This window comes from Daldinia loculata (genome assembly GCF_022478755.1).
Source record: "Daldinia loculata strain CBS 113971 unplaced genomic scaffold F4817scaffold_22, whole genome shotgun sequence".
In the NCBI taxonomy this organism is placed as follows: domain Eukaryota; kingdom Fungi; phylum Ascomycota; class Sordariomycetes; order Xylariales; family Hypoxylaceae; genus Daldinia; species Daldinia loculata.
The window spans coordinates 319,051-346,314 of record NW_026054876.1 but is presented as its reverse complement, the minus strand read 5'-3'; the positions used below and the strand labels follow the sequence as shown (position 1 = coordinate 346,314).

Here is a 27,264-nt window from a genome sequence, read left to right as displayed (position 1 = left end):
TAGTCTTTCTGGTACCCGATTTATTAAGAAAGCTTGTTTATCTCGCTTTTATCTGGAGGGGAGTGTGATATTAGGGTTCAGGGATCTAGGGTGGAATCGAAAAAAAAAGGGGCCGCCGTCTTACAACCGTAGCTTAGAATGCACGAGATCGCATTCCGCCCGTAGTACCGCTCCATTATTGGTTTATCGCCCCGATTCTTCTGCCAATATCGCTTCAAAGGAGCGTTGTCAGCAAAGCGGTACTGGCTTACTAAAGAGCCACGAGCTTTGTTGATAGGAACAGGTTAGTATCTGAAACGATTATGGCTTGCATGGCCCAATGGCCGCTGTCAAAGGGTTTTCGCGGATCTTCAGGGACCTTGCATGTTGTCAAAATCTAAAGAAGTATATTATTGGACTAAACATCCGACTAGTTGGACTCGAAGCACATGGTTGATCGCTCCATTGTTCTTTGGACGAGTTTATAAGTGGTCTGTGCGCTGTCATCAAGATGAAATCGGAAACAAATCTATCTGGAATTTGAGGTTACTTTGTGGTTACAAAAATCTCGACTGAAGAAACAACTTAGCTATGGAGAATATTTCCAACTAATTACATGTTTCGATCCTGTTTGCTACAGTTTTATCTAGCTCGTTTGCCACCTATTCCCATACTGTGAACATACATGAGATATTTGGCTTGTGTCCTTCCCACTATGCCCATTGTTACCAATAGAACAAAAGAATCGATAACTAAAGATCAGACATTGCATGATAGGCTTGCATGCATTGGGGGTTCCCGTTAAAGGATCCCAATAGGCTTTGTTTCGCTAATCTATACTCTCGGGCTTAGCCGTCCTTTTACGCCACGGAGAACCAATTGCCTAGTCCCACGTCCATCCTGCTTAGTCTCATCTAACATAGACTTTGGAAGTATGTCGTTGTCGATAGTTTTAGGCTTGTGGGAGAAGAACTAGGAGTGGTTAGTGCAACCACAGAGAAGGGGAAGAAGCCGAAGACGGAGCGTAGGTAGAACAAGAGGAAATATAAATATTTATTTGTTGTAAAGTGCCCTAGTAGTAAACCCAAAATACCTACCTAGGTGTGTAGTCATCTCGCGTGACGATATTACCCATACGTATTCTAATAGTGTTCCACCTAACAACATTAATTAGCTCGTTACCCTCGGGGTCTCGACGCAGAATAACCGCATACGGACCGGGATCGCAGCTTACGAAAATATCGCCTTCTCCCCCACGCTCGTAGTGCAAATACACGCTACTCCATGCCGCATACTGGTGATCGTAAAAGATCCCCCTAAAGAGCTCATGTTTTCGCAGGATAATGTCGTGACTCTCGTCGTCCTCTTTAATCGATCTTGTTTCCTGCCGAATATGAGCCATCTCATCCTCGACAAAACCTTCCAGCACATATTCAACTCTAGTCCTATAATACAGATAGATGGTTCAAGGCTGTAGCTTAGATACATAGCCGAAGTATTCCAATGTCTTGAGTCTCTTTGGTAAGTGCCCTCAAGACATCACCGCTGACTTCTTCATAAGTATTGTTCTAATTGATGAGAACTGATATCGTGGAGTCTCTAAACGGCAAAATAATGCCGAGAATACATAACCGTATAGTACCGTGGCCTTGAACCATCTCCACCCCCCTTTTTTTCTTTTCTTAACAGGTTGACCAATCTATCGTTCATGGATCTTGGTGATAGGTAGCCCTTTGGATTAGATCATCTCTGGCCAAGATAACTGCGAGACCAGTTCAACGACTTAATGGCTCTGTTAATATGATTGATTCTATGAATGGAGTCTTCTGGTGACAGACTCGGTTCTGAGCTGGGCTATCCTGCAACTTCTAAGGCTATTGATCGACTGCTATTAGCTAGACTGTCTGTGTGATACTGCGACTAGGGCGTAAAGAGATGGATCCCTGTTATAAAGGTTCCGAGCTAGGCGGACGGATGCCTTAAGTTCGTTTATTGTTAGGCTTGGCGCTATTACTACATGGTATATCTCGCTGAAGCTGATATCAATACTGTCATATGTTGATCGGTGAGTCGTATAATCATCGATATGGTGTAGCCCACTTACTTCATGCCATATGGTGACGTTAATTTTTAATAGGGGTTGGCAAATACACGATTTTGCTTTCCTAATAATCCTTGAAGACTCCTGCCTCAGTGTTGTTGTTCCTAAAGGTTTATATTTGGAGAGTAATCGCCGAATGCATACCGGAGAATGATTACTTTCTTATAATGACTCTAAGCTAACCATGGGAGCCTATGGCTATACGTGCTGGAGGTATCCTTTATTTTACATGCCTAATCCAGCATCCTAACACTATGTCAGGCTGTCAACGAAGGGCGCGGTTTATATCACTCGTTAAACTCGTTTGCCTAACTTGAGTATTGAGCCCTATTCACGTCCTCTTCATGTCTGGGCTCGTCGTAGTCGGGTGTGCGATCACCCGGAGGTAGTCGGCTAGTTTGCGAGGGCTGCGAAAAGTCCCCCCTTGATAGTCTTGGATTGTGGGCATCGTAGTGAGTGCGCTGCTGTGTATAAGTTCCACGTCCTCTTGCCTGGAGTTGCTGTTGCTCATAATCATACCCGGGGCCATAATCGTCCCAATTCTGTCCCTGAGGAGGTCGTGGTGCCACCATTCGCCGCTGCTGTTGCAGATCCAGGTTGTTATATTGCTGAGATATGGAAACATCATCGTAATACTCAGTTGGCCTCATTGGGCGGGGTTGTGCGGGTAGAGGAGAACTCCTGTACCCCTGCTCGCCGCTCTGCATACTTCCTTGTCCACCTTGATATGGCGGAGTGTGACCACTGGGAAAAGCCACCTGTTGCTGCTCATAACTGCTGGCACCGTGTCTACCGTGTGACTTGTACTTGAACCGCGATTTTCTGTCCGATTTAAGGATGCCTGCCTCCCTCGGCCCAACGTTACCCATGAGCTCTCCCTTCTCATTAACCCACATGGCTCGGAGGCCTGCCTCCTTTGCCCGTCGCGCGGCGTGAGTCCCATAAATATCCTTGAGATGCTTTGAAAATGCCAGGTAAGCGTCGGAAACCGTTTTGAAATGCGATACGTTAAGGCGGACCTCTGCATGCGGGTTTAGGACAACCATGTGGTTTTTGCCTTGGGCCTCGTATTCTGCCAAAGCCAAAGCCGTCTGGCATGCGTTACGGATTTGTCGCCCATTCCAGTGGTCTAAGGGGTTCTGATCCCAGTACTCTTGGGCAAACGCTCCGATTTCCATCTCATCAGGGATAAACTTGCGGGGTTTGCCTTTGAAGCGGTCTCGGATGAGTTGTAAGTTAAGTTTAAAGACTTCTAAAGTTTCTTTCCGGCCTAATTCGGGATAGTATAGGCTAATATGGATGCGGGACGCAAATGCTTCGTCAAAATCACCGACTCGGTTAGTAGTAAGAAATAGGATGCCAGCGTAATATTCAAGAACCCTCAGGAATACTAGGAATGGAATGATTAGTTGAATACAATAAGACGAATGTGGACGAATTAGAACAAACCAGCTACAAGTCCATTTCTCTGGAAATCCTCTTTTGTCCTCTGTGCAAGGAAAACATCTGCTTCATCGAGGAGCAGGATACAGCCCCAACGGCTAGCAAGTGCGAAGTTTTGTTCTAACGCGGATTCGACGTCCTTTGCTGTAGTTCCAAGATCCCCTATGCCCAACACCACATATCAGCCGCATTCTAGAATGGTGATTGGTGTGAAACTTACCACAGGTGAGCTGGAATAGGGGCTTTTTGAAATTTTCCGCCACTCCCTCTAGGCTACTATTAGTACCCGGTTTTATAGGGGACCTATCTCATGAAATTTTCAAACCAACGAACTTACCAGCTGTCGTCGTTTTCCCGACACCAGGTGCTCCATGGAGTAACAGGATCAGTCCCTTTCCTAAGCATGGAGGAGTTCCATTACTCAATTATGTTCGTATTTAGGAGATAGATTGGGGGACAGGACTCACCTTTACCACGAACTATATCTACTTGATCGTTACGACTCGATTCCTTGTCACGAAAATGCTGTGTGACCAGTGATAATATCATATCCTTGTGTCCGCCTGGCAAGACAAGTTGGTCAAACACTGTTTTAGGCTCTTTGGGGCCATCTCTTGGCTGCCCATCGCCCTCGTCTTTCGCTCTAGACGGTTGAACCCCACTAAGATAAGTGAGATCTAGCTGGGCTATAAATCCGGAACGTTAACTTTGAACAGGCAACGGTATATACTTAGGAGATAGGTAGTTACCAAGGAGACCTACCCCACTTTCGATTCCTCAACACAAAACCAAATACACGGTAAGACATGATTGCCAGGTCATCTTCGGTAAGCCTAGCTTCCGGCATCTTTGCGTCGAGCGGTCGAGGGATGATGGCCACCGAGGGCATGTCCTCGCGAGTTTCAGGGAGTAGATGACCCATAAACTCTTCGTTCCTTTTTGTCTCAACATACGAATCATCGTGTACGAACTGGTGGGTGCAGCAATCCGCGTCGCATTTACTACTCTTAATTTTTGGATCGTCACTGATCTCTGATCCAATTAACGTCTCAAGCTCAGGCCTCCAAGGCTCTATCCCAAAAGCAGCTTCAAAGTCCACCACGACCTGGCTCTCGATCTCGTCCCGGGTTTGCAGGGCGGGCCCAGCATAGTACATGGGCTGGATAGTCGCCAGGCGTACAGCAGCCACCTTGAGGAATGTTCTTCCTCGGTTAACAAGATATTTTTTCAACGCGTTGCCAGGTTCAGATGTAGCGTCGTCGGTGTTTTCTTTCCGGAATGGGTGAAATTGGAGAGGGTAAACCTCAAGGGATGTGACAGTCTTTTCACGCTCAAACCGCGGGATTCGGAAAACCTTGGAGACGGGACCTAGCTGCTTGCCATCGAAATCAATATAGACACATTTGATAGTGATCAATGTTTCTTCTTCCTCGTCCTCTTTCTTTCCTGAGCTTGGGTTATCTCAACCCTTTCATGTAACGCATATGATGGAACGAAGCGGCGGTAATGGCTAAAGTTAAATTCGATAACTGGTTCTCCGATTAGAACTTCTATTACAGCAAGAAGATCCTCTCTTGCGCCCAGGGGAGTCTTGAACTGATTCCAGGGAACACGGATTAACTCCGATCGTACATCCCGTTCGAGCCCCTCCTCCATCCTCGCCATTGTTTCCGGGGATACGTTATCCGTCGGTTCTTTTGCCTCATCTTGTTGTTCATTTTCTTTGTGACCTTGACTGACCCCCTTTCTTGCTGCTTTTAACTCCCTTTGATCACGTTTTCTCTCGTATTCATACGTAATTTGATTTAGTTCAGCCTGGTAAGCGCGATACCGAAGATCTCGTTGAGCGACAGTTTTATCGACTGCCTTCGATCCAGATACAGAATCCGCGTCAGATTCGTCACTGTCATGGTCTGAATCGACACCTGGTGTGAATTTCTTCTCCCACCTCTTTCGCGTTTTGAAAAGCTTAACGTTGTACGCGAAATCCTCGTCACGTTCTCGACTCCAAATACTCTCTGTTTGTAAAGAGTTTGCTGCCATAAGCGCTGCTTTCCGTCGCTATTCTTCTTCCCTCCATACTTTTCTCTCTTCCTCCGGCCCCAATTCCTCTCTTACGCGTTCCCATTCCGCCTCGAGAGTATTCTTAACCAATGTTGGTCGAGCTTCTTTTTCCAACTCCAAAAGCCGCTGTTGAAGAATATTGATCTCTTTTAAGAGTCCCATATTCATGACTATGGAATCTCCGTGATGACCTTTGGAATTATCGTTACTGCCGGTGGGCGTCCGAAACTCGTCATTGGCGACTGTGACGTCCAAATTCGAGGGCTCGGAAGATATGCCATTTGTGGCTACTCGTTTTATGTCTGCCATAGTGAAGCGAGTTGAAATGAGCGAGTAGGATTTCGAGATGTAGAGAAAATGGAAAATAGGGACCATAAAAGGGGTGACAATTCAGAAGAGACAAGATAATATGCTTAGACCATTATTAAGTATGGTTAAAGTCGATATGGGCTGCATACAGCTGAAGCCTACTCCATAGAAATAGTGTAACCACACACTACCGAGCTGGCCATTCAACTGCTAGATGTTCACTTCGTATTACAAGGCACCCAATCACAGGCAGCCGACCCCTCTTGTAGATTCAAGGTTGGACATGGCTGACGCGAAGAGCGGCTCAACTCTGTAATACTAAGCATTGCATAAGGTGATCTCTTTTCCGCCCCTCCCTAGGAGAGACTATGTTTTGGTTTGAAGGATACGATGGAGAAATTACCTACCGTCTAGTTTTTGCTTTAAACTATCTATTGAAATGGCCGAATACAAAAGTGAATCTTCACAGAACGAAGGTCGTATTCTGGCAGTCGGCTTCATGAAGAATGAACTTCCAAAGTATCATCCATACTATGAAGATCCACCAGTTCGTTATGATAAGCAGGATGCGCACTACGTCAATGTTCAACACACAGAAGTGCCAGAGATGACGTCGCCTACGCCAGGTCCAGAGGCTAGCACGAAACCAGAAGAAAACGCCTGTAAGGCAATGACATACTGGAACATGATATTTCCTTCGGCTAAGAAATAATTCAAAAGTATGCCAGAGGTAAAGGCGCCTAAGAGCCGCAAGCCAGAATACGATATACGTACCGACAAGAACTGGACAGAAGTATATAATAAACTTGAAAATGCTCGAGAGCATTACACCAATCAAACAGGAATCAGGGGAGGAATTCGCCGTGCTTGGAAATGGGCCGCAGACAATACTGAGCCGGTGCTCATCAGAACTGGGAAGAAGAGTTAGCGATAAAAGGACCTTTTATGCGACTCGACAAAGCTTCCTTATTGCCGACCTACTAGCTTTAAAACGAAAGACTCGGCCCCCCAAGATAGGCTAGTTATCCAATTATACCCGTCCAGTTCGTCATCGAGTCCCTTAGTTCTAAGCTAAGGCTTGGGGGTTAGGATGCAACCGACTCATTTAACCTTCTCATCACACTTATCATCTCTTATTCGTCAACTTCTATATCTAGCTTCATTTTATCGATACAGTTTAGTTATTTTTCCTCATAAGATAGCATCCTTTAATCCCATTCCTTGGATAAGACTTGAGCCATAACTTGCACCTCTACTCGGCATTGGGGACGACGAGAGGAATCGTATTTACACCAAGTCCAATGGTGTTCTCACAACTCGGCTTATTTATCTATCAAAGTGCTCTCGGCGTTTCTCAACGGACAAAATTTCAATATTCATTCATACATGAAAAATGATGCTAGCTAAATGTAGTTGACGTTTCATCGTGATTCATTTTCATTCTACACATGAAACTCATTTTCCCAAACCCAGCCTCAAAAAGCACATAACCAGTAAAATTCACACAATCGCGCCGCCGCCGTCATTCGCATGACTTAATCCACCGTAATATCCGAACCTTATTCAATTGTACCATAACTTCTCCTACTCCTCGCTGAGAGCCTCCTCGAAGGACCGTGCCACAGTTTCGGCCTACGAACGGGGAAAATGCGAACCTCTGGTAAGAGCCTTCTCCTAGTTTCCGAGAGGAGTGGCTGGCCTTCTTCGACGTCTCCAGATCTTGGAAATCTGCTACGTCCTTTGCCTTTCGCTAAGGGACCAGGTCGTGCGACGCAGCCGTAAAGAAGGTAGACGAGTAGGATTAAACCAAGGGCTCCCATGCCCATATACGACATCGGAATGCCACCGAGGCCATACAGAGTGTCGAAGATGGCAGCTGTAGACAATACAGCTGCGATGACAGCGATGATCCGGTAGGCATACTGCATTTGCCCCTCTCGTGTAACTCTCTCTTCTACAATCATTCCGGCGAGAAAGAAAGCGAAGAGCAGCAAGGGCTGATAAACGACGTACCAGAAGATGGTTCGCCAGAGTACCTCGGAAGTCGACGGATATTCAGGAACCCTTGGTAAGACTAATAAGAGGACAAGGTATAGCAGGTTTGAGAAGCCCACAAGCGGCAGTGCGATAACAAACCGGGGCGACAGCAGCACCTTGTATCTGCCTACATCATACGCTCTCTTAGCCTGGTCGGTTCCGCCGTTTTGCAAATTGCCAGTTTGTTCACGCCGTTCTTGGGTTGCTTTCGCCATATTCGGCTGCTCCTGTCCATCCAACTCGCTGATTCCTTCGTCATGGGGTGATCTAGACCCGTCGCTATGCCGTTCAATATCGTTGTCTGGAAGTTCCCCAGGCTGTGGTCTTTTGGTGAAGCTCGGCAGCCATCTCATGTCTCGGAAAGTAGAACGCCTAGAAAACGGATTGCTCAATTTCAGTCTCCTGAGAGTACCTAACAAGCAGCTTGCTAGCGGTCCTAGAGGCGCTATAAAGAAAGCAAGCGCGGCGATCTGACCGAAATCCCAATGGTGAACATAGGCTTCGAAGCTCCCGCCTAGACGCAATATGTCGACAAAACGAATAGTAACCCACGTGAACATGGCCGCGGTGAAAAGGATTTCGGTCAAGACGGAATTCAGGAAGTCGGCATAGATCCGCAGAACCAGCCAGAACGCCAAGACGGGTCGGACTATGAGCAACATGTGGCGCTGCTCGCAGCGGATGCAGGTTATGATGCTGTCTCCATCCCCGAAAAACGACTGCTGCATTTCACCGCGGTAGTGATCGCGCCACTTGAATATAACACTGCTGGGCCTCTCGTAGAGCTTCAGTAATCCGATAATAACAATACCGAGAACGACAACGATGCCTATGAGTGTAACAGCGGATCGAAACTGCGGCGTGTCGGCTTTGGCACCAAATCCGGGAATATAACAAAGTACGTTCGTTGCTAGGAGTATCCGGCGCTGCATCTCTTCGTTATGCTCATTGACAAGCCTCTCCTTCAGCTGGTAAATCGGCACCATTGAAAAGCTAAGCATCGCAATAAGGCAGATAAGGAGAATCATCCGTAGCCATCGCTCGCCCGGGTCCCTCTTGAGAAAATAGGCGCGCAAATATGAAGTAGTTGCCAGATTCGCTACGACCGAATACCAACTGTTTGGTTCATGTGGTTAGAGGCATGTGTTCTTGAAGAGCCATGAACTTATCGTTGCCGATGTTACTTACACTAATCCCACAATGAGCCACCATTGATACATTGACAAGCCATGCTCCGCTAGGGATAAGTAGCCGTATACGAGTACTGCAAATCCAATCGCAAGCTGGACATCGCCGACGGCCTTGACATACTACGCAGCCATATTAGCAGCTGGATACATTGAGGTCCCAGGTTGTCAACTTTACTTGATCAAAAGCCGCTGGCCATCTTCGTTCTTCTTGCTGGGGTGTTTCTAATCGATCGAATTTGATACCTAAATACTTCAGAGGCTTCCGGAGCCCGCCTAACAGCACGACATCGATCGGGTTCGCAGCATATGACTGCTGTACGTCCTCGGTCTTGCGGAGATAGAAAAATAGGTACTGGATCACTAAACATACGACCGCGATACATGCGGACCCGGCACAAGCGATCAGGGTCTGGTTCAATAGTGAGCATTCCCCCGTTACATGTGAATAGGTGGGTTGAGTAAACAAATCCAACATACCCCCAAGCCAACGACATCGGGATCCTGCCCGGCCGGAAGCCGGGCTTCATCGCACCATTCCCGCATAGAGTAGGGAAATTCACTGGCCGAAACGACGACATGGGAGAGAACAAGAGAAAAAGGGAAAAGAGAAAGTCGGTCTGTTAAAAGAAGAATGCGTCAAAAAATTAGATGGTCTTGATTTCCTTCACAAAAAGGTCCGCCACTAATCCGTAGACTCTGACCGCCTTGGGCAGGGGTGCCAAGCTTTGAATAATTATGGTATCTAGTGATAAAGCCGCGATCCGATACGCTGGGGTCGACTGGGGTCGAGTAGCATCCGCGAGGCGATCCATTGGTTATTGGCGGGCGAGTTGCAACGTCACAAACCACCGGTCCTCTCCTTGCCGTCCTCGCAGTCCTTGCAGTCCTTGCGGCCCAACAGTCCCCCATGCGCGTACCTTCTCGAGCTGCCACTTCACTAAATCAAAAGACCGACATAGTGGTCGACGTGGACCTCTTGAATCCCCAAACCATCGGATCGAAGGATCGTATCCCACAGTGGAATGCTCCATTAAACTATCACCTGGTAGAGCATTGTTTTTGCCGCCCCCTGTCAAACTCTCCGTCGGTATCGTCGGATATATGATGATAACATCGGGTATCTGTGTAATCCATGTTGCCTTTCCGTAACGCATTAAAAAGAGAAAAAGAAAAAGAAAAATTCGACCCGCGTTTTAGTGAAATGCCCCACTAAGTGCATAAACCCCTGGCTAGCAGAACTCGTTGAGATCATAAATATTATGCTATCCACAATGCTTTATACTTTTATACCAAATCCTCTGCTACTTTTAAGATCCTCTATTCCGTACACAATTGATGTATCCACAACACCGCTTTTCCCATACCACAGTGTCTTTCGTAACAGCCAAAAATAGCAATTTCTATCCTATCCAAAGAGCCGAGGTAGTATATACATACGTGACGTGTCAAGCAATCCAGAGAGCGCTACGGGAAACCTATAGCGCAAATTTCGCGCTCGTGGCGAAGTTCGGGGAGGCTCAGGAAAGGTGAACGACCCACGAACGTCGTCAAATCATACCAAGACATGACAGCAACGGACCCATAGCGGGACGACGTAAGGAATTTCCCGATAAAACCTAGGTAACCTAGTCCTAATTGGAAATTCGCGGGGGCTGGATTGATAATACATTTGAGAACAATCCAGCGACTGGAATTTCCAATTTGAATGAGTTAACTATACCCTTTATATCAATATAGGTTCGCAATCTGCAGCAAGAGTTGCGATGGATACTTGGATAAGAACTACTGTAGTGTACGACTCCAGAACGAGGCTACGAGCACATTAACTTCAATAATAACCTAATAGCCCCGTTTGTATTATGTGCATTGCAGCAACGCTTTATTTTGGTAGAACTCCTCAGCGAACTGCAAGTCATACTATTATAGCAGGGTACCTAGGTCCTATACATTGAGCTATAAAAGAAGCTATGCAAGAAAATGGGGTTTCTCTATCCCCTCATTAAATTACCGTATAAAGCATGATGAAGGTAGCGAAAATTGTAGTTGAAGTAGTATTCAGTTGCCGAAAGTCTTTATTAACAAACGCCGGTAAGGTTATCATTAATCGTTAATCTTCAACAGTTATATACATTGTTTCTTTCCCAACTGACGTGCTCGAACTAGCATCATTAAGAGTACCTAGGTAAATACTACTTCTCTGAGAGACACATAGTTATACCATAGGATAGCGTCAGAGGATGATATACAAGTCTCAATGCTTGCCTACCCATTGCCATGTCCGTCTTGAAATCTTCACTCTTCTCCTCATTGGCTGATATCGAATATTGTCTTCCTCCGGAGTCCGCTGATAACTTTGATATTTTTCGGGATCTAGATCTACGACCCCGAGTGAAACGAGTAGATCCAATATCCACACCGAAGAAAGAAGCTCATCTCCATGTGGTATGAATCCCGTATCAGGAATTCCTTTCAGCGAGACACCAGCATCAACTAGGAGGGCTATAATGTCGGGATTCCTAATTTTCATGGCGTATAACAACGCACTTACTCCCACTGTGTATTGTCCATACCTATCTGCCCTGGTTACTTGGCTTGGATCTTTTGCCAAGAGCCATTTAACTAGGCGAGCTTGCCCTCTATTAGTAGCAACTTCGAGGACCCTTTCATCGTTAGCTCCATGCTCAAGTAATATCTCCATGACTTCTTGATGCCCACCAGAGGCGGCGCTTTTGATAGGGTTTGCAGTCAACATCACGGGTGGCCTTATGGAGGCCCCTCGGTCCAGTAAAAACCGGACCATACGAATATCACCCCTTGATGCGGCGATATCCAGAGCGGAGACATATGTTTCTTCTTGTCGTGGCTTTGCATCAATGTCCAGACCAGAATCAAGTACCATCTGCACCACTTCTTCTCGTCCATGGAAAGTTGCTTCCCCAAATATTTCATCTCTCAATCTTGTGAGGTGGCGTAGGGGTTTACCCGTCAAGGTGATAAGTAGTTGGCAGATGTTGGGATGGCCACCGCGCGCCGCAGCCATAATCGCTCGAAAATATTCCTCTTTAGAAGTCGAAAGCCGATGTTCCGGCTTTAGAAGTAGGTTCACAATATCTTCATGCCCTCCTAAGGCAGCAGCTCGAAGGGCGCTTCCCCGAGGTTTTCGATAGTATCGCTGCTTGTCGTCAATAAAGCCTTTTCCATTGGGCCTCCAGTCTGGACCACCATCATCCTCGCTATCATAACTACTTGCTCGTGGATCAGCACCGCGGTGGATTAAGTAACGGACGATGTGTAGGTGACCCCAAACAGCCGCAAGCTGCAGTGGTCGACCAAAGTAGGGAGTTTCAAAATTAACTCGGGCCAATGTATTCGGTGCTTCGAGTAGCGACTCAACTAAAGGTAGATTTCCGAGAACAATAGCACCACTCAGGATGTTTTGCGCTTCTATGTGGGTATTGATATTAATGGTACTCTGCCAGTGTTCGATGCTGTGGGGATGCATAGTACAGATAGCCTCGGCGATGATCTGGTGTTGTTTATCCCGACCTTCTTCGGTCTGCTGCGTTAAGAGGTCTATTGCCTTGTTGACACTGGTGATAGTGGTGACATAGCTGTCTTGTTTTCCCTTACCAGAACGGGACCGGTATAGGAAGATTTGGGCTTTAATTGAAGGGGTTATCCTCGAGGACACCCACGGGGTAGCCAAGTCATCAATATCAATAACTTGCTTATTGCATATAGCAAATAGTATCTCGGAGTTGAAAGCCTCTAAAATATGATTCGTTAGATATCGATAGATATTACAATACTCGCGAGTGGAAAATTCAACTCACTATTCACTAGACGGAGTCGAACAGCCTTATAAATGCCAACAGTCAAGACCAGGTACTCAATGACCGAGGCAAATACGATGGCAGGGAAATTATTAATGCCCATGCCCGGATCCATGCTTGCTTTCGAAGCCGACTGTTTGTAGTGATTGTATCGTAGGCGATTGAAGTTCGTTTCTTCAGTTGCGTTAGGCTTTAGAGTTTCTTTCAGGTAACAGAAACCTAAGGTATGCCTGATTTTATGTGTTGGAGTCGGTGGTCGCGCAACAGATGACTCCACGTGAAAAGAATGATCCAAGCGACTCAATTCATTTGCGACGATAAACTCTCTAGTGTATCGACATAACACTTCGAGGGTGGTAGAGGCGTTGTAGGATAGCTTAGTGGACCTTTCAAAAGCTGTTCAATTTCAATGACAAATATTTCCTGCGATGATATTACGGTTGCTACGCGATACCAGCTGCGCGATACCTCTACCGTTGGCATGGCACCAGGCCATCACCACAAATGCGATAATCGGTATCTAGACTCGTCCTAAATTAAATCTAGTCAACATAATTTCCGCCGTACATAGCAAATAGTCAGCCATTCAACCAATATCAAACACTCTTCCTCACCTCCATCCAAGCTAGGGACAGAGCCATGATGAAAAGAATCCATAGTGGTTCAAGTTCCAAAAATTCCCTGCCCGGCACGAAGCCAAACAGGAGTGGTCATGTTATAGTTTTCAACTAGCAAAAACACGCACTCGGATTGCTCCTCACTGTGACGCGTAAAGCCCGTGCACTAAGATGAGGAAAGAAAAGAAGGAAATTTTCAAATTGGGAGGGGAGTGGGTTTGAATTTATATTATTCTAAGGTGGGGCTGTTGCCTAAGGTGAGGCTAGTGAGGCTAGTGAGTCACACGTAACTGCCACAGTTAGCCCCACAATTTTAAGCCTCATTCCAAACCCCAATCAAGACTCGGACAATTAAACATCTAGACCTGATTTTACAGGTGCTTGGCAAGAAGTACTCGATGAAAACCGAGGGCCCCCCGTGAGGCTGACCACAAGAGCCCGACTTTTAGCAAGGCTTATGTCATCCCCTTATGTCATTCTTCCGAAATTTAGCCGCTCATTCCCCTAAGGTCACGTGCCGCCACGCCGGGCCGCGCGAGGGGGGGTGCGAGGCCCTCGCGAAGCGAGGGCCGAACGCCCCCCCCCGCGCGGCCCGGCGTGGCGGTACAATGCTTTAGCTACTTTAGGCTATCTTCTCTCGTAGTATTTCCTTATTCGTGTAAAAAGAAAAGAATATAAAAAAAAACGTGTAAGATTTAAACCCGGCTTTTTATAAAAGTTATGTAAAGTTATTTTAAAAAAGTTTAATTTTACATTTAAAAACATATAATTTATATATAATTTTATATTAATATATAACCATTTAATGTAATTAATTAAATTTTTAATTTAAATTTAATGTATAAACCATTTTTTTTTAATTTTTTTATTTTTTTTATTAATACATTTATTTTAAATGATTTTAAATTTAAAATTTTTAAAACGAGTTACGCCCGTTTACGTTATGTAACGCGTGGTCCGTGTGTTTATATTTATAAATCATAAATAAAACATTTAAAAATTTTTAATTTAAAATTATATAATAATGTAAAAGTTTTTAACGTTTTTATTAATAATAAAAAAATTAAACATTACATTTATAATAATTTAATATATTATAATAACGTACGAAATAACTTTAATTTTAATGATTTAAAATTAATAATATATTTAATTTATTTTTTTAATTTTTTTACATATTTATACGGTATTACGTTTTTATATTAAACTTTAACATTTAAAATTTTTTAACGTTTTAATTATTTAATATTAAACTTTATATAAAATATTTAAATATAATAATTTAATATTTTATAATTACGTATAAAATTTTTTTTTTTTTTAATAATTTAAAGTTAATAATATTATTTTTTAAATTTATTAATTTTTTTTATATATTTATATTAAACATTAACGTTTATTACGGTTATTGTTACGCGTTACGGTTACCGTTACGGCTATTGTTACGGTTACCGTTATAACCGTTATTATAACCATTTTTAACATTTTAAAAAACTTAAAACGCGTAAATTTAATCGATAAATTTAATAATAAAATTAATAATTATTATATAATTAATTATTATTTATTATAAACGCACGTTAATATTATTATTTTAATAATATTATTAATGTTATTATTAATATTATTATTAATGTTATTATTTTAAAACGTTAAACGTATAATTTTAATATATAAAATTTTAAAATTATTTTAAATTATAAATTTAAAATTGTTTTAAAAAATTGTTTTAAAGTTTAATTAATTAAAAAAAAATGTAGTTAAAAAAAATATAACTTTATAAACGATTTTAAATTTATAATTTAAATTTATTAAAATAATAATATATAATTTTTTTTATTAAAAATACGTACCGTTAAAAATATTTACATTAAAATTAATTTAACATTAATTATATAATTAAAGTTTTAACTTTATATTTTAATTAATAAAAAACTTAAAATTTAAACGTTAATGTAATATATAAACGAATTGTTTAATTAAAAAACATAAAAACACTTTTGCGGTACGTTATAATAACCCGAATTTACGAAAGTCGTAAGTCGATCACGTGCCGTTATTGCCGGGGAAAAACGCTCGGCGCGTTTTGCGCGTTAAACGCTTTTCCCCGGTAATAACGGCAAATAACCTTAAACATTAAACTTTATTAAAATTTTTTTAAAAAATAAAAAATAAAAAATAAAAAAAAAAAAAACATGTGGGATTTAAATTTAAACTTTTGTAAAATTTAAATTATTTTAAATATGTAATGCGTGGTTACGTAATTAATAACCGTGGTTATAATAAAAAAAAAAAATACGTATTTCGAAAAAAAAAAAAAATAAAGATTTGGAAAAACACGTGAAAATTTCACTTATTTTTAAAAATACATTTAATAAAAACGCTTTAAAGTTACGTACGGACAAACTTTTTATTTCGAAAAATGGTTAAATAAAAAAATCGTTTAATAATATTTTTTATAAATTTAAATATATTATTTTAATTAAATATAATAACTTTTTTAAAAGTTAAACATTAATCATTAATAATATTTAAGTCGTAAAAGCAAAAAAATTTAAAAAAGTCAAAAATCATAAATATTAATTATGGTAGTATATTTTTTTTTCCTTATAATTTTAACGCCTTTTGCTTTATTGCTCATTGCTTATTAAATGGTATCTTGTAACCCGCTTATCACCGTCCCAAATATTTATTTTAGATATTTCGTTAAACTTCACAACCCATGTTATCATTGCATAGAATTATTCGTTCGGATATACTTCAGACACCTTATTCGTTTAGATGCGCAGTGCTATTTTGGCGGCCGGTCTTGGGATTATCATCGTGGGCCTTGCCGCAAGAACTTTTACGAGCTAGAGAACGACCAAGTCAGCAAAGTCTTCGAAATCCATATACCCTCATATAGAGCTTCTATACATAAGGATAGGTACTTAGAGCATCCCTTCATGCAAGCGCTGCAGTTCGCATCGCCATCTGCGCATACGTCTACGCATTTATTTATGCATGTCGTGATGGGCTCGGTATCGTAGCGACGACATTCGGATCCGCTATGGTTCTTGTGGTGACTGGATGTACCTAATAGGCTGTCAACGGTGCCTACGATTGTGTCGGATATGATATAATGGCTGAAGATTCCTCTCCAGCCCGTTTGCGCCACGTGCTACCAACGTTACCTGTGTCTCACCCTGCCTTTTAGTTTCGTTTTATAAGTATTCTCGTTCTCAAGCACAACGAAATATCTGAGACATGTCTTATCGAAGCCAGTTAAATTCCTAGGTAACATAGGAGTCGCGGGGCCAGCCTCAGTAAAGCTATGGGAGGCTGATATTATGCCAAGAGAAGGCAAGGTGAGACCTCGAGCTCACTGTTCGTTCATGTCCATGTCTGTTAATACTTCAGAAGTTGATTTATGTTATTTCGGTCTCAGTCTTTGCTAGAATGACAAGGGACAATTATAATAAACTACTGTTAACTACCATCACCACCGCCCAGCCTGTAGAACTCTAGCTTACGACGTATTATAAAGCGAAATATCCATTTAAAACTATTTCTAAAAAAAGAATGGCATTAATTTGCGAGCGCATCCCTCCTGTATAATTCAATATGAAGTGACGTATGTAAGTCTGTGACGGGTCACAAACGGCACCTTGTTAGAAATAACTAATTCTATTTTACCCCATCCCAATTTAAACGCGTAAGCCTATGCGAATAAGCTAGGGTGCTCTTATCAACGATTCCTGCTCCGTATTATCCAATTAGTTACAATAGACTGTTATATTAAAGAGGCCTGTGGGATATGAATATAAATTTGCCATGGAAATACAAACTGGATTTAAGTCTTACGCTAATGCTTAATGTTAAAATTCAGGAGTCGTGTAGGCAATGGGGAACTGAGTGACCCGACCTATGCCCCGCTCCTAGGCAATATGTAGGCATGATGAGCTACATGTAGCCATTCTTGGACCAGACTAACCATATCAAGTATTTAAATTCAGCCCTACGTATGCAGTCATATGACTTAGGTAATCAAGGAGTTAAAACACTGGGACCCTAGAATCGAAACTCATTCTTCATTCTTTAAACAAAAGCACAACTTCACTTATACATATATTTAACTTCCTAGGATAACTATTATATATATATTCTATAACGGACGTGATATAGTCATATTAAACATTTATGAGTATTTCAATGAGTTGAGGCGTTGGAATAGCCTACAGTCTGTCTGTCTAAGAGTCTTGCATTCTAGATAACGGCACAGCAAAGAGGGGATGGATTCTCGCCCACCAGCGGGCACGGCTCAACGGCCGCAGTCAAAACCGCTTAGCTGTACAAACTGTCGTGCTAGGAAGCTGAAGTGCAGTCGAGAACACCCATGTAGTCACTGCGTGCGCTCCGGCGCCGAATGCATCTTCCCTACACGTAAGCGGATGCGCAAACCGCGGGCGAACAAAAACTCGGACTTACTCCAGCGTTTAAGTCGGCTAGAGTCCATCGTAGGCAAGGTTAGTGCTTCTGGCCTAGAAAGGGCCAATGTAGCCGAGCTAGTCTCGGACTCTACAGCCGGTCTAAGCACTGCTCCGCTGGCCCTCGAAGCCGCCACGAAGCCGACCGCGCCTGGCGAGTCCCAGGATAACTGGAAGAAGGCGCTTCACGATAGCAAGGCCTCGCGCTATCTCAGCGGCGAGTTCTGGTCAAGCCTCTGTCTCGAAGTCGAAGGGTTGAGGCAAGCTCTGGAGTCATCCACTGACTCGGATGATGAAGAACAACAAATGTTGCAGGGAGATACTCCCGAGTCGGTAGCAAACGATAATAGTAGCTCTAGCGCATCTGCTTTATCACCGGGCATGCTCCTCGGGAATTCACCGCGTATCTCGTACGATCATATCGAACATCCGTCCCCGCAGCATATATTATTTCTAACCTCGACGTTCTTCACAAACGTTGATATGATCCTGAAGATACTCCACCGGCCCACGATACGAGAGGACCTATGTTCGCTCGCTCACTCCCCTGAAACCGCACGGTCACAACTTACCCCGGAGAAAGAAGCCCTGTACTTCTCCATCTACCATGCGGCTGTGGCAAGCTTATCGCCCTCGACATGCCTCGCGCAGCTAGGTCGGCGGCGCGAGGAACTACTCCAGCTCTACTCTTCTACGCTCGAGTACCTTCTAGTGCGGGCTGACTATCTCAGTAGCACTAGTCTCGAAACCTTGCAAGCACTAACGTTATACGTGGCTTGCGTGCGATGCAGTACTAAAGGATCGCGCGCATCGTGGGCACTCGTCTCTTTACCCATACGTCTTGCGCAAGCGCTCGACCTACATCATGAGAGCAGCAATGCCCATCTCTCCCCATTCCAGGCGGAAATGCGGCGACGTCTTTGGTGGCAGCTGATAGTGCTCGACATTCGGGCATCTGAAGACCGCGGAACTAATACAATTGTGGCGCGTGACAGCTATGACACGCGGCTCCCGCTGAATATTAACGACGAAGACTTTGGGCCTGACTCCTCGGGCCCGCTAGTCGAGAGGCAGGGACCCAGTGATATGACATTCAACTTATGCACAGCGCGGTGCTCAGGACTCTTCCTGGCTGTAGAGCATGCGCAGGACGCCCCGGGCATCGAAGACAGTGGCCCGCCGTCGAAGGGTGTCGAGGAGACATTACGGCACGCGCGGAGTCTTGAAGCGCAATTCGTCGTAGGTGCAGACCCGAACCATGTGCCTTCATACCTAGCCTCTATCATGGTACGTCTCGTCATCCTCAAGCTATGGCTCATCATGCAATACCCGCTACACCCGCGGCGCCGCCTACAAGCGTCTTCAGCATCGCGACAAGGGGGAGCGGGAGCAGCCGGCAACGTGTTCCCGCATGAGGCGACGCTGCGCACGGCCATATCTATTGTTGAGCTTAACGAGCACCTTGCGACTGGGCCGTATGGTCAGCGGTTCAGCTGGTGGGCCGCCACGTACGTCCAATGGCACCCCCTAGCTGTCGCGCTTGCGGAGTTGTGCACGCAGACCCGTGGCGAGCTCGTCGACCGCGCCTGGCGGACCGTCGAGGACGTCTTACCTAAGTGGAGCGAGGTCATCGCCGACACTAAGGACGGTACCTTGTGGCGACCTATCCGCAAGCTGTATAAGAGGGCTAAGGCGGCTAGGTTGGCTACTACGACCACTGCCGATACTACGACACATACCACTACTACAAACACAACCGGCGTTACAGTGGCTACTGTAGATAGCCCAGATGTACAGATACAAGATACAGTATACGTGCAAACCAACAACGCGGAAAGCGGTATCCCGCCGATAGAAGGGGGTTATACTACGATAGTACAGCCGGAAAGCATATACGGGGCCGAAATACGCGATGCAAGGGAGCCCAGCGTCCCGGCAGACTTGGAAAAGCTCAGCTTGTCGCCGTACGCGTTGAACGAGTTGTGGGGGTGGAGGGATTTGAGTTTTGATATACCCATGTTGGACATTGGCGGACCGAATATTATGACGGATTGGAGTACTTGGGACGACTTTGTGACGGAAACACAGGCTGACCCTGATAAACAGTCCAAGTCAGGGTCGAGTGAGGTTAGCAATCAGTAAAATCTCCTGTCACATAGCACACTACAGCTAGAAAGCACTTGTACAACATGTAGAAACACGTAACGCAACTTATTTGCTCATTGGTCGTATGCATTTAGTGCTTTATCTACCGAGCACACACATGCTAATGAAAAAGTTTTCCGCAATTCCGTAATGAACACCGGCAAACCCGATTCCCTTAATCCCTCCGACAGCAACACGAAAAACCCCTCTATGCGAATGTGGAAGGTCGGGTGGCGCTGAACACCTTCTTGTTGTTGATCTTGGGTACACGGTGGGGGAGAGGGAAGGTGAGGTGCTTGGTGATGAGTTGCTTGATGTAGGGGCGCTTGACGTCCTCGCTCTTCTCAAGCTCGACGACGCGGAGGATCTAGAAAATTGTTAGTTAAGTCGTCATTCCAAAGTAGGAATCGAGAATAACGTACGTGAACCGACCGGAATCGGGCGCGGTGGCGGGCGGCCATGTCCTGGTAGAGAGCCTCGACGGCATCCGTTCGGGACATCTCTCGGTACTCCTTGTACATGTTGTGTGTACCAGATCGGGAGTCGTATCGGATCCAGATGCCGAAGTTCTTGACGCGGAGGGGGTTCTTCTCGGCGATCTAATTCAAATGTTAATCCCCATCGTTTTCCTAGTGCAAATTCTGCTTTCGTGGCGTACCTTGTTCAAGCTGACGATCTCACCGTTGGCCTTCTTGACCTTCTTCAACTTGGTCAGGAAGTACCAGAAGCGGGACTTGGCAACGACCTCATTGGGTGCGAAAATTCGCATGCGGTACAGCTTGGGGGTAGGGTTGGCCTCGCTGGGCAGATGGCGCCCAATGACCTGGTATTCCTGAAGACGACCTGATGTCCACACTGTTAGTATTTCATTTCTTCATAGTAAATAAAGTTATATTTGAATCAAGGCGAATTCCAATGCAGTTAGAAGTCGAGTTGCTGGTGCCGATTGCCGTGTCGTTGATGATGTCGAAATTGCGCGTGACGAAGTCTTGATACGTGAATTTGTGAATTAAAATTCCAATTCCCAATTTGCCCAGCCATATTTTCTTTTCGTTTACCCATTTTCTCTAGGATGATGTGCGCATGTAGCGCAATTCGAGATCAAGCGCGTCTCGTTGCGGTCTTTCTATTCGGATTATTGCTCGAGGTTTCAATCGATCGTACATATCGCAGTGCGTTTCTGGAGACCTGGTCTTGGTGCTGGCGAGGAGGAAGAAATAAAATTCGTAGCTTACCCATCTTGAATGATGTCAGTAATTAATCAATAAACGTGTTAGGCGTTCAACCTACTGTGATTTGGTGTGTATGTGGTCGTGATCGAGAAGTCGTGCGTAGTTGGAAAAAGTCCGGGTCTGGATGTTGGATGCTGAATTCGCTTACCAGGAAACTTTTGGTGAAATTTCTGTGCTAAGGGTTTGCCGCCCTAGTGACCTGTGGCTTATCCGAGGTGGGGTGTAGGTAAAGTGGCGGTGTGCTGTTACTTTATGTGGCTAGGTACCTAGTAGAAAGCTGCATTCAAGGAAAATTGGGGTCTCATAAGTGGGATTCCTTCCACGTTCAGCTTGGACCAATCAGAACAATGTAAACTCACAAGGACTACAAAGAATGCTTCTCAACTTTCAGGCGTCCAACATTCAACCAGGTGTTAGTGAGTAGGAGATGACAAGACTAAAGACATACTAATATACCATGTTCAATTAATTACCTTTATAATTGTTTAATTCTTCACTTTTGAAACCTTATAGTCTCCAATCCTCCTTGCACCTCGTTCCAGCTCGTGCACCTCTTCTTCTCAGCAGCCATGGATTCGCTCATTAAGGAATTTAGGACGGCATATGCCGAGATGAAAGGTGACCGGCTTGCCGAAACCATTCGGCCAGATACGCAGACGTACGCATCGAAGTTACAGTCTATTTGGGGTCGGGGAAACCAACGGGATGCTACAGCCGACCTCAATTTCTTATTCTACACGGACCCTTCGCGTCCCAGGCTGTCTCAAGAGGAGACAACAGGTTGGTTCGAGATTTATTTTTCCTACTGGAATGCGATCGGAGAAATACTCGCCGTTGAAGGTCTACGAAATGATACGAAGGTATGCCTGGGTTTTATTATTTTCTTCATTTAACTTGTCGCTGGCCTCTTCATCAAGCTGAAATCTCATCTTGGATAATGAGCTGACCCTAGTTCACTGCTAACGAGTAGAAGTCATCCAAGCCGTCATGGACGAAGGTATATGAAGCGTGGAAGAATTTAACATTACAAGTCATCCGTGGATATACGCATCATGAATTCGAGAACTGGACTATTCCATGCCTGTACGTTGCGGGGAGGTATTTGCGACTGTTTGCCATCCGAGCAGACGAGGAGAGAAAAACCAGCACCGAGTATAGTACCGAGGCCGTGATGCAAGATGACTTCGACCCGGAGTATGAAGAGCATAAGATGCTAGAGGACTGTACACGGCACCTTAATAGAATTTTTCAAACCTGCTTGAACGATAGGTACTTAAAATACCCACATTCTTTTATGGCTTATGACTAACTCATAATAAGAGCGCCACTGGAAGAATCCCGTAAATGGGGCATCTACTATGCCATCAATCTCCTATTCAAGAGTTACTTCAAACTTAACTCCGCCACGCTATCTAAAAATGTCCTGAAGGCGATCCAAGCAGGACGGGGAGATATGCCGACGCTCGACAAATTTCCCAAGTCGCAGCAGGTCACCTTCAAGTATTATGAAGGAGTTTTGGCATTCCTTGAGGAAAATTACGTGGAGGTACGGATACTCTGCCTTGACGTATTTAGTTACTCGCTAACAAGACTAAGGCCGAACAACATCTTACTACAGCCTGGCATATGTGCCATAAAGACTCCAAGAGGAATCTTGAGTACGTCTATAAATCTGAGCCATATATCTGCCTCGTATACTTACACTTCTCAGGTTAATATTAACTTATCTTATTCCGTGTCATCTCCTCACAACACACACGCTACCTAGTTCCGAATTGCTCGAGCCATTTCCACGACTACAGCAACTCTTCTTACCTTTGGGTGTGGCAATCAAAAAGGCGGACCTTCGCGCATTCGATGCTGCGCTACGGGACGGCGAAAATGAGTTTATTAAACGACGCATCTATCTCACCCTGGAACGTGGTCGCGACATCGCCTTGAGAAATCTTCTCCGCAAAGTTTTCATTTCGGGTGGCTTTGAGGAAGGGAAGGATGGTGCTGCACCTGTTCGTCGCACGAGGATACCGGTGGCTGAGTTTGCTGCGGCGATAAAGATCAGCGGCGGAGGAGACATCGATACTGATGAAGTAGAGTGTCTCCTAGCCAATATGATCTATAAGGTATGAGTTGTTTTTCTTTAAATTTTTATGAGTCTTAAAACAAGGCCTATTTGGTGTGTGGGACAAGCGACAAGCTGTTTGATATCTGCGTTGGGCGTGTCTAGTGTCCTACATCCTCGAGGAGTCTAGCGTTATACGATGTTGAGTTTCTCTAAGACCCTTTTTAACGCAAGCGCGTATTATCTTATTTGCGCGCTCTTAATGTCTTTCGAGTATGACTCACTAACGATGTAAACCTATCACAGAACTTAATGAAGGGATATATTGCCCACGAGCGCGGTTTTGTGGTGCTGAGCAAGAATGGCGCGTTTCCCGGGACAAAAGTTTGAGTCAACGAATCGAATGGGTGGGTAGAAAAGTGAGGAACACATCTGTCTTCCGATAGAATGAGGCGATGAGTAGGCGACGCTTTAAGTACGTGTCGTTAGCCTGGGCAACTAGGAGGATGTTGACCGAGGAGGGATATTGAGATGCCTTGCATAAAGGATGCGACCTACGGGTGCGGGGAAGAATGGTGCTACTGAATTCGGGTATGATTAGATCCCGCCCTGCAGCCTCCTCTTAATTCGTCTATAGAGCGAATAAGAGTATAAAGGACATACATAGGTGGGTATATCATCAATTTTGCTAAGCCTTCATGTTGTAATACATGTGTTGCGCTGTTGGACTTTATTACTTGACCACCTCACCTCTAAGTTGTTCCACCCGTTTCTAAGAGCAATATTGCAACATAGACTCATCATGAATATGAACGTATAATTAAGATGACCGAATAGAACACCGCCAATCCGAATCAATTAAACTCTATGGGATTGAAAGAGAAAGCACGTGGACTAATTATCACTTTATATTATTATTCTCAGTGGTATATACGTATGTACATCTCAAGATATCCCGGGGAAGAGACCCGCCGCACTCGTTCCAGCCATCCTTCTATGCGAGATTGCTGGCTTACATCCATGCTCAGCACGGGTGAATGCGGAGCGAATGACTCACACATCCCTCCCACAACCTCTTGGTCTTTGCTTCTTTAAAACGCGAATGGGGGCCATATGCAACCACTTTAACTTGTAAGACCGGGGTGTAGCATCTGTGTCTTGAGTATGTAACTACGACAAGAAACGGGGTGGGCATGGCTTGGGATACGTACATGCTGACGGACTGGGACGGGTACCTAATAAGTAAGCACGTAATGCAGAAGAAATTAACCATTGGCGAATCAAGAGAGATATAATGGTTGTTGGCTGCTCGGTATGCTCGCTTACTTCTCTTCTTGCTTATCACTGGGAGCTCCTCGGTCCAATTTGCATTCGGGCACCACTCGACGTCCTGTACGTTGAGTGAGCGGGGGAAACGTTACCAGGCTGTTATGTGAGGTTTCTTTTATTGCGATGAGTACTGTAAGCTTCACGATCACTCGAGTGGAAGGTGCTAAGAAATATATATATATACAAGAACGTAATTCATTAGTTTTGCATGCTTTATCTCCTAGAAGCCCCTGATCTGACATCTCAGAAATAAGTAATACCAGGGGCGGAAAGCAGCGAGCTGCTATCAAAGATAGTCTAGAACGTAATAATACAAGGCATATTCATAAGATTTCCTCCAAGTGCATTTCCCGCAACTAACCTAGGCTGATTCCATTTTTTCTTCGTACCGATCTCCTCGTTATTCAGCCCTTCCTCGCCGAAAGGCGCTGCCCGGCTTCCTTCGTACACTGATACCTCTAGAACTCGTGAAATTTTTTTTGTCTCCGGCATTTTACTTCGTAGCCATCAATCCGCCATAGCATGATTCTCCGAAATCCTCGCCGCACCAATTTGTCGCGAGGATTATAATGATACAAGAGTTGACCGAAGATGAGAAAGAAGACATGATGATATCCACTGTGAAAATCCTGAACGCCGTTAATATGGTATTTGTCGCTGGTGTGCCCCGAACCGAAACCCCCAAATCTTTCAGAACGTAGTAGTAGGAAGTACAAAAAAGATGTAAAGACGTTGATCATTATGTTGTTTTGATATGATGGGATCCGGGTGGAATGAAATGGGCAATAAGAAATGATGATGAGATGGAGAGATTATGGCGACTAAGATGAAGCATATTAGAAGAAGTGGCGGTTGCTTCGGGGCGTGTTTCTAGCAAGCGATGTTAGTGAGCTGTAGCGACGTTATGAATAAGAGTTACTTACTGAGTGCTGGAAATGTCGTCGACGTGATTGCATAAGGCGACGAAAAGGTCGAAGAAGAGCTGTGTGCCGCCGTTGAACATCTCTAGCTGCATGGTGCCGCTTCGTTTGAAGGTACTACGGCTCCGGATGATGAGAGCGAGGTAATGTGCTCGCAACTTGGAGTCGGAGTCTGGCGTGTTGGCATATGCATAACGTGCTGATGCGAGGATGGTGCTGCACTGAATACCGGACTCTATTGATATATTAGTGGCTGGGTTTAAGATAGCAGTTGACTAGAACGACGGCGATGACTTACGAAGACCCTGTTTGCGCAAGGCGACTCGCTTGAGTTCCTCAAGGCCGTACTTGTCGGCCGTGCAATAAATGACGGTGTCCTTAAGAACGTCGCCATCAACACCGCGGTGGTAGACAGTTGCCTCTTTCGAGCCACGATCGTCATCTTCAATCTGTTCAATCTCCCACGAGTTCCGACGCTTGTTATGGATCAGACGAGGGTAGTAGTCGCCTTTGTATAGGTATTCTAGGATGGACGAGAATATCTCGGGTTCCTCGTCTGGAAGATGTATGCGTTTGGAGTTCTGGCCTTCCATGTACTGGTTCGATAAGGCTTGCTGGAACCACGACGAAGCGCGGAGAACATCTTCGTGGGCGGCGAAGATGCGTTGGTCACTACCGATGACCAGAGTGACGATAGAAGGGGTTAACGTGCTGTGAAAATGAAGTCAGTTAAAATGTACATTAAAATATGAACAAGGGAGAATATGAGAGTTAAAGACATACCCAGTTGGTGAGAGGGCTGTTTCCATAGGTACATTTGAAGATGACGCTGTCGCTGGGCGGCGATGTTGACGAGGTTCATGTCGACTCTTAGAGACTCCGCTGCTTTTACTGAAAGACGAACTGGACTTGTTGACCTTTTGCGTCTTGGAGAAACTCTTATTCGCGGCTGGCTCAAATCGTCGACCGAACATTTTGAGTAGATGGATGAATGAATGAATGACCTCTTCTTATTAATTTATCTTAAGTTTTCCGACCGAAGGAATAATCCCCTCAATATCGCATCAACTGCGTTTGGATCACCGAAAATCCAGTTGATGGAATGGTGAAGACGATGTAAGTCGGATGATGGAATGCAGTAGTAGTTGCGAGGATGAAAAAATGACTTGAGAAAAAAGATGACGAGATGATGAGATGATCAAATGATAAAAATGGCCTACCTTACCTGCCCGAGGCTCCAATGTTGTAAAATGGTTGAATGGAAAAGAATTGTCGGGCGGTGCCCTCCTTATATAGCGACAGACCCATGTCAGGCTGTATGTGAGGATGCATGGCGCTGTACATCGATTTTTCCCCCTCATATACTGCTGTAATTCCGTATCTTTCAGGCAAACACGTAAATTTGGTGATGGATGTTGGCCCACGCGTCGGACTCAAACCCGATACTCTCGCGTTTTCACATGACTTAGCTCGTCCACTTAAGTTGCTTTCGGCTTAGCGCGCTACACCTGCTCCCTGCTTCTTTCGGTGTCGGAGGTGC

General features: G+C 44.7%; 8 protein-coding genes across 8 annotated transcripts; 3 read left to right on the top strand and 5 right to left on the bottom strand.

Annotated features, from left to right (window-relative positions):
* Positions 1-1,927: 1,927 nt before the first annotated feature.
* F4817DRAFT_365177 (uncharacterized protein) lies at positions 1,928-5,896 on the bottom strand (the record flags this gene model as incomplete). Its single annotated transcript, XM_049306835.1, has 8 exons — positions 1,928-3,470; positions 3,530-3,685; positions 3,744-3,791; positions 3,861-3,920; positions 3,991-4,209; positions 4,286-4,964; positions 5,018-5,584; positions 5,642-5,896. 8 exons carry the CDS (start codon positions 5,894-5,896, stop codon positions 2,389-2,391), a joined length of 3,066 nt encoding a protein of 1,021 aa, XP_049159457.1. The 3' UTR covers positions 1,928-2,388.
* Positions 5,897-6,335: 439 nt separating this feature from the next.
* Positions 6,336-6,630, top strand: F4817DRAFT_315587 (uncharacterized protein; the record flags this gene model as incomplete). The annotated part of the gene is made up of 2 exons (XM_049300561.1): positions 6,336-6,558; positions 6,617-6,630. The coding sequence occupies 2 exons, from the start codon at positions 6,336-6,338 to the stop codon at positions 6,628-6,630; spliced, it is 237 nt and encodes a 78-aa protein (XP_049159456.1).
* An 825-nt stretch (positions 6,631-7,455) lies between these two features.
* Positions 7,456-10,257, bottom strand: F4817DRAFT_358529 (uncharacterized protein; the record flags this gene model as incomplete). The annotated part of the gene is made up of 6 exons (XM_049306040.1): positions 7,456-9,049; positions 9,122-9,243; positions 9,299-9,532; positions 9,601-9,740; positions 9,792-9,982; positions 10,166-10,257. 6 exons carry the CDS (start codon positions 10,255-10,257, stop codon positions 7,456-7,458), a joined length of 2,373 nt encoding a protein of 790 aa, XP_049159455.1.
* A 927-nt stretch (positions 10,258-11,184) lies between these two features.
* F4817DRAFT_336582 (ankyrin) lies at positions 11,185-13,735 on the bottom strand. The gene is made up of 2 exons (XM_049303190.1): positions 12,957-13,735; positions 11,185-12,891 (listed from the first exon to the last, which is right to left on the bottom strand). Exons 1-2 carry the CDS (start codon positions 13,069-13,071, stop codon positions 11,375-11,377), a joined length of 1,632 nt encoding a protein of 543 aa, XP_049159454.1. The 5' UTR covers positions 13,072-13,735; the 3' UTR covers positions 11,185-11,374.
* Positions 13,736-17,656: 3,921 nt separating this feature from the next.
* Positions 17,657-20,244, top strand: F4817DRAFT_336580 (fungal-specific transcription factor domain-containing protein). Its single transcript, XM_049303189.1, has one exon. The coding sequence runs from the start codon at positions 17,845-17,847 to the stop codon at positions 20,179-20,181; it is 2,337 nt and encodes a 778-aa protein (XP_049159453.1). The 5' UTR covers positions 17,657-17,844; the 3' UTR covers positions 20,182-20,244.
* F4817DRAFT_336577 (60S ribosomal protein L20-like protein) lies at positions 20,245-21,587 on the bottom strand. Its single transcript, XM_049303188.1, has 4 exons — positions 21,420-21,587; positions 20,843-21,027; positions 20,607-20,783; positions 20,245-20,551 (listed from the first exon to the last, which is right to left on the bottom strand). Exons 1-4 carry the CDS (start codon positions 21,421-21,423, stop codon positions 20,393-20,395), a joined length of 525 nt encoding a protein of 174 aa, XP_049159452.1. The 5' UTR covers positions 21,424-21,587; the 3' UTR covers positions 20,245-20,392.
* Positions 21,588-21,750: 163 nt separating this feature from the next.
* On the top strand, positions 21,751-24,123 carry F4817DRAFT_98680 (uncharacterized protein). The gene is made up of 6 exons (XM_049308126.1): positions 21,751-22,276; positions 22,387-22,685; positions 22,737-22,962; positions 23,013-23,074; positions 23,128-23,536; positions 23,782-24,123. Exons 1-6 carry the CDS (start codon positions 21,986-21,988, stop codon positions 23,863-23,865), a joined length of 1,371 nt encoding a protein of 456 aa, XP_049159451.1. The 5' UTR covers positions 21,751-21,985; the 3' UTR covers positions 23,866-24,123.
* A 1,220-nt stretch (positions 24,124-25,343) lies between these two features.
* On the bottom strand, positions 25,344-26,876 carry F4817DRAFT_98667 (uncharacterized protein). The gene is made up of 4 exons (XM_049308125.1): positions 26,508-26,876; positions 26,023-26,435; positions 25,728-25,959; positions 25,344-25,674 (listed from the first exon to the last, which is right to left on the bottom strand). Exons 1-4 carry the CDS (start codon positions 26,696-26,698, stop codon positions 25,641-25,643), a joined length of 870 nt encoding a protein of 289 aa, XP_049159450.1. The 5' UTR covers positions 26,699-26,876; the 3' UTR covers positions 25,344-25,640.
* Positions 26,877-27,264: the final 388 nt, after the last annotated feature.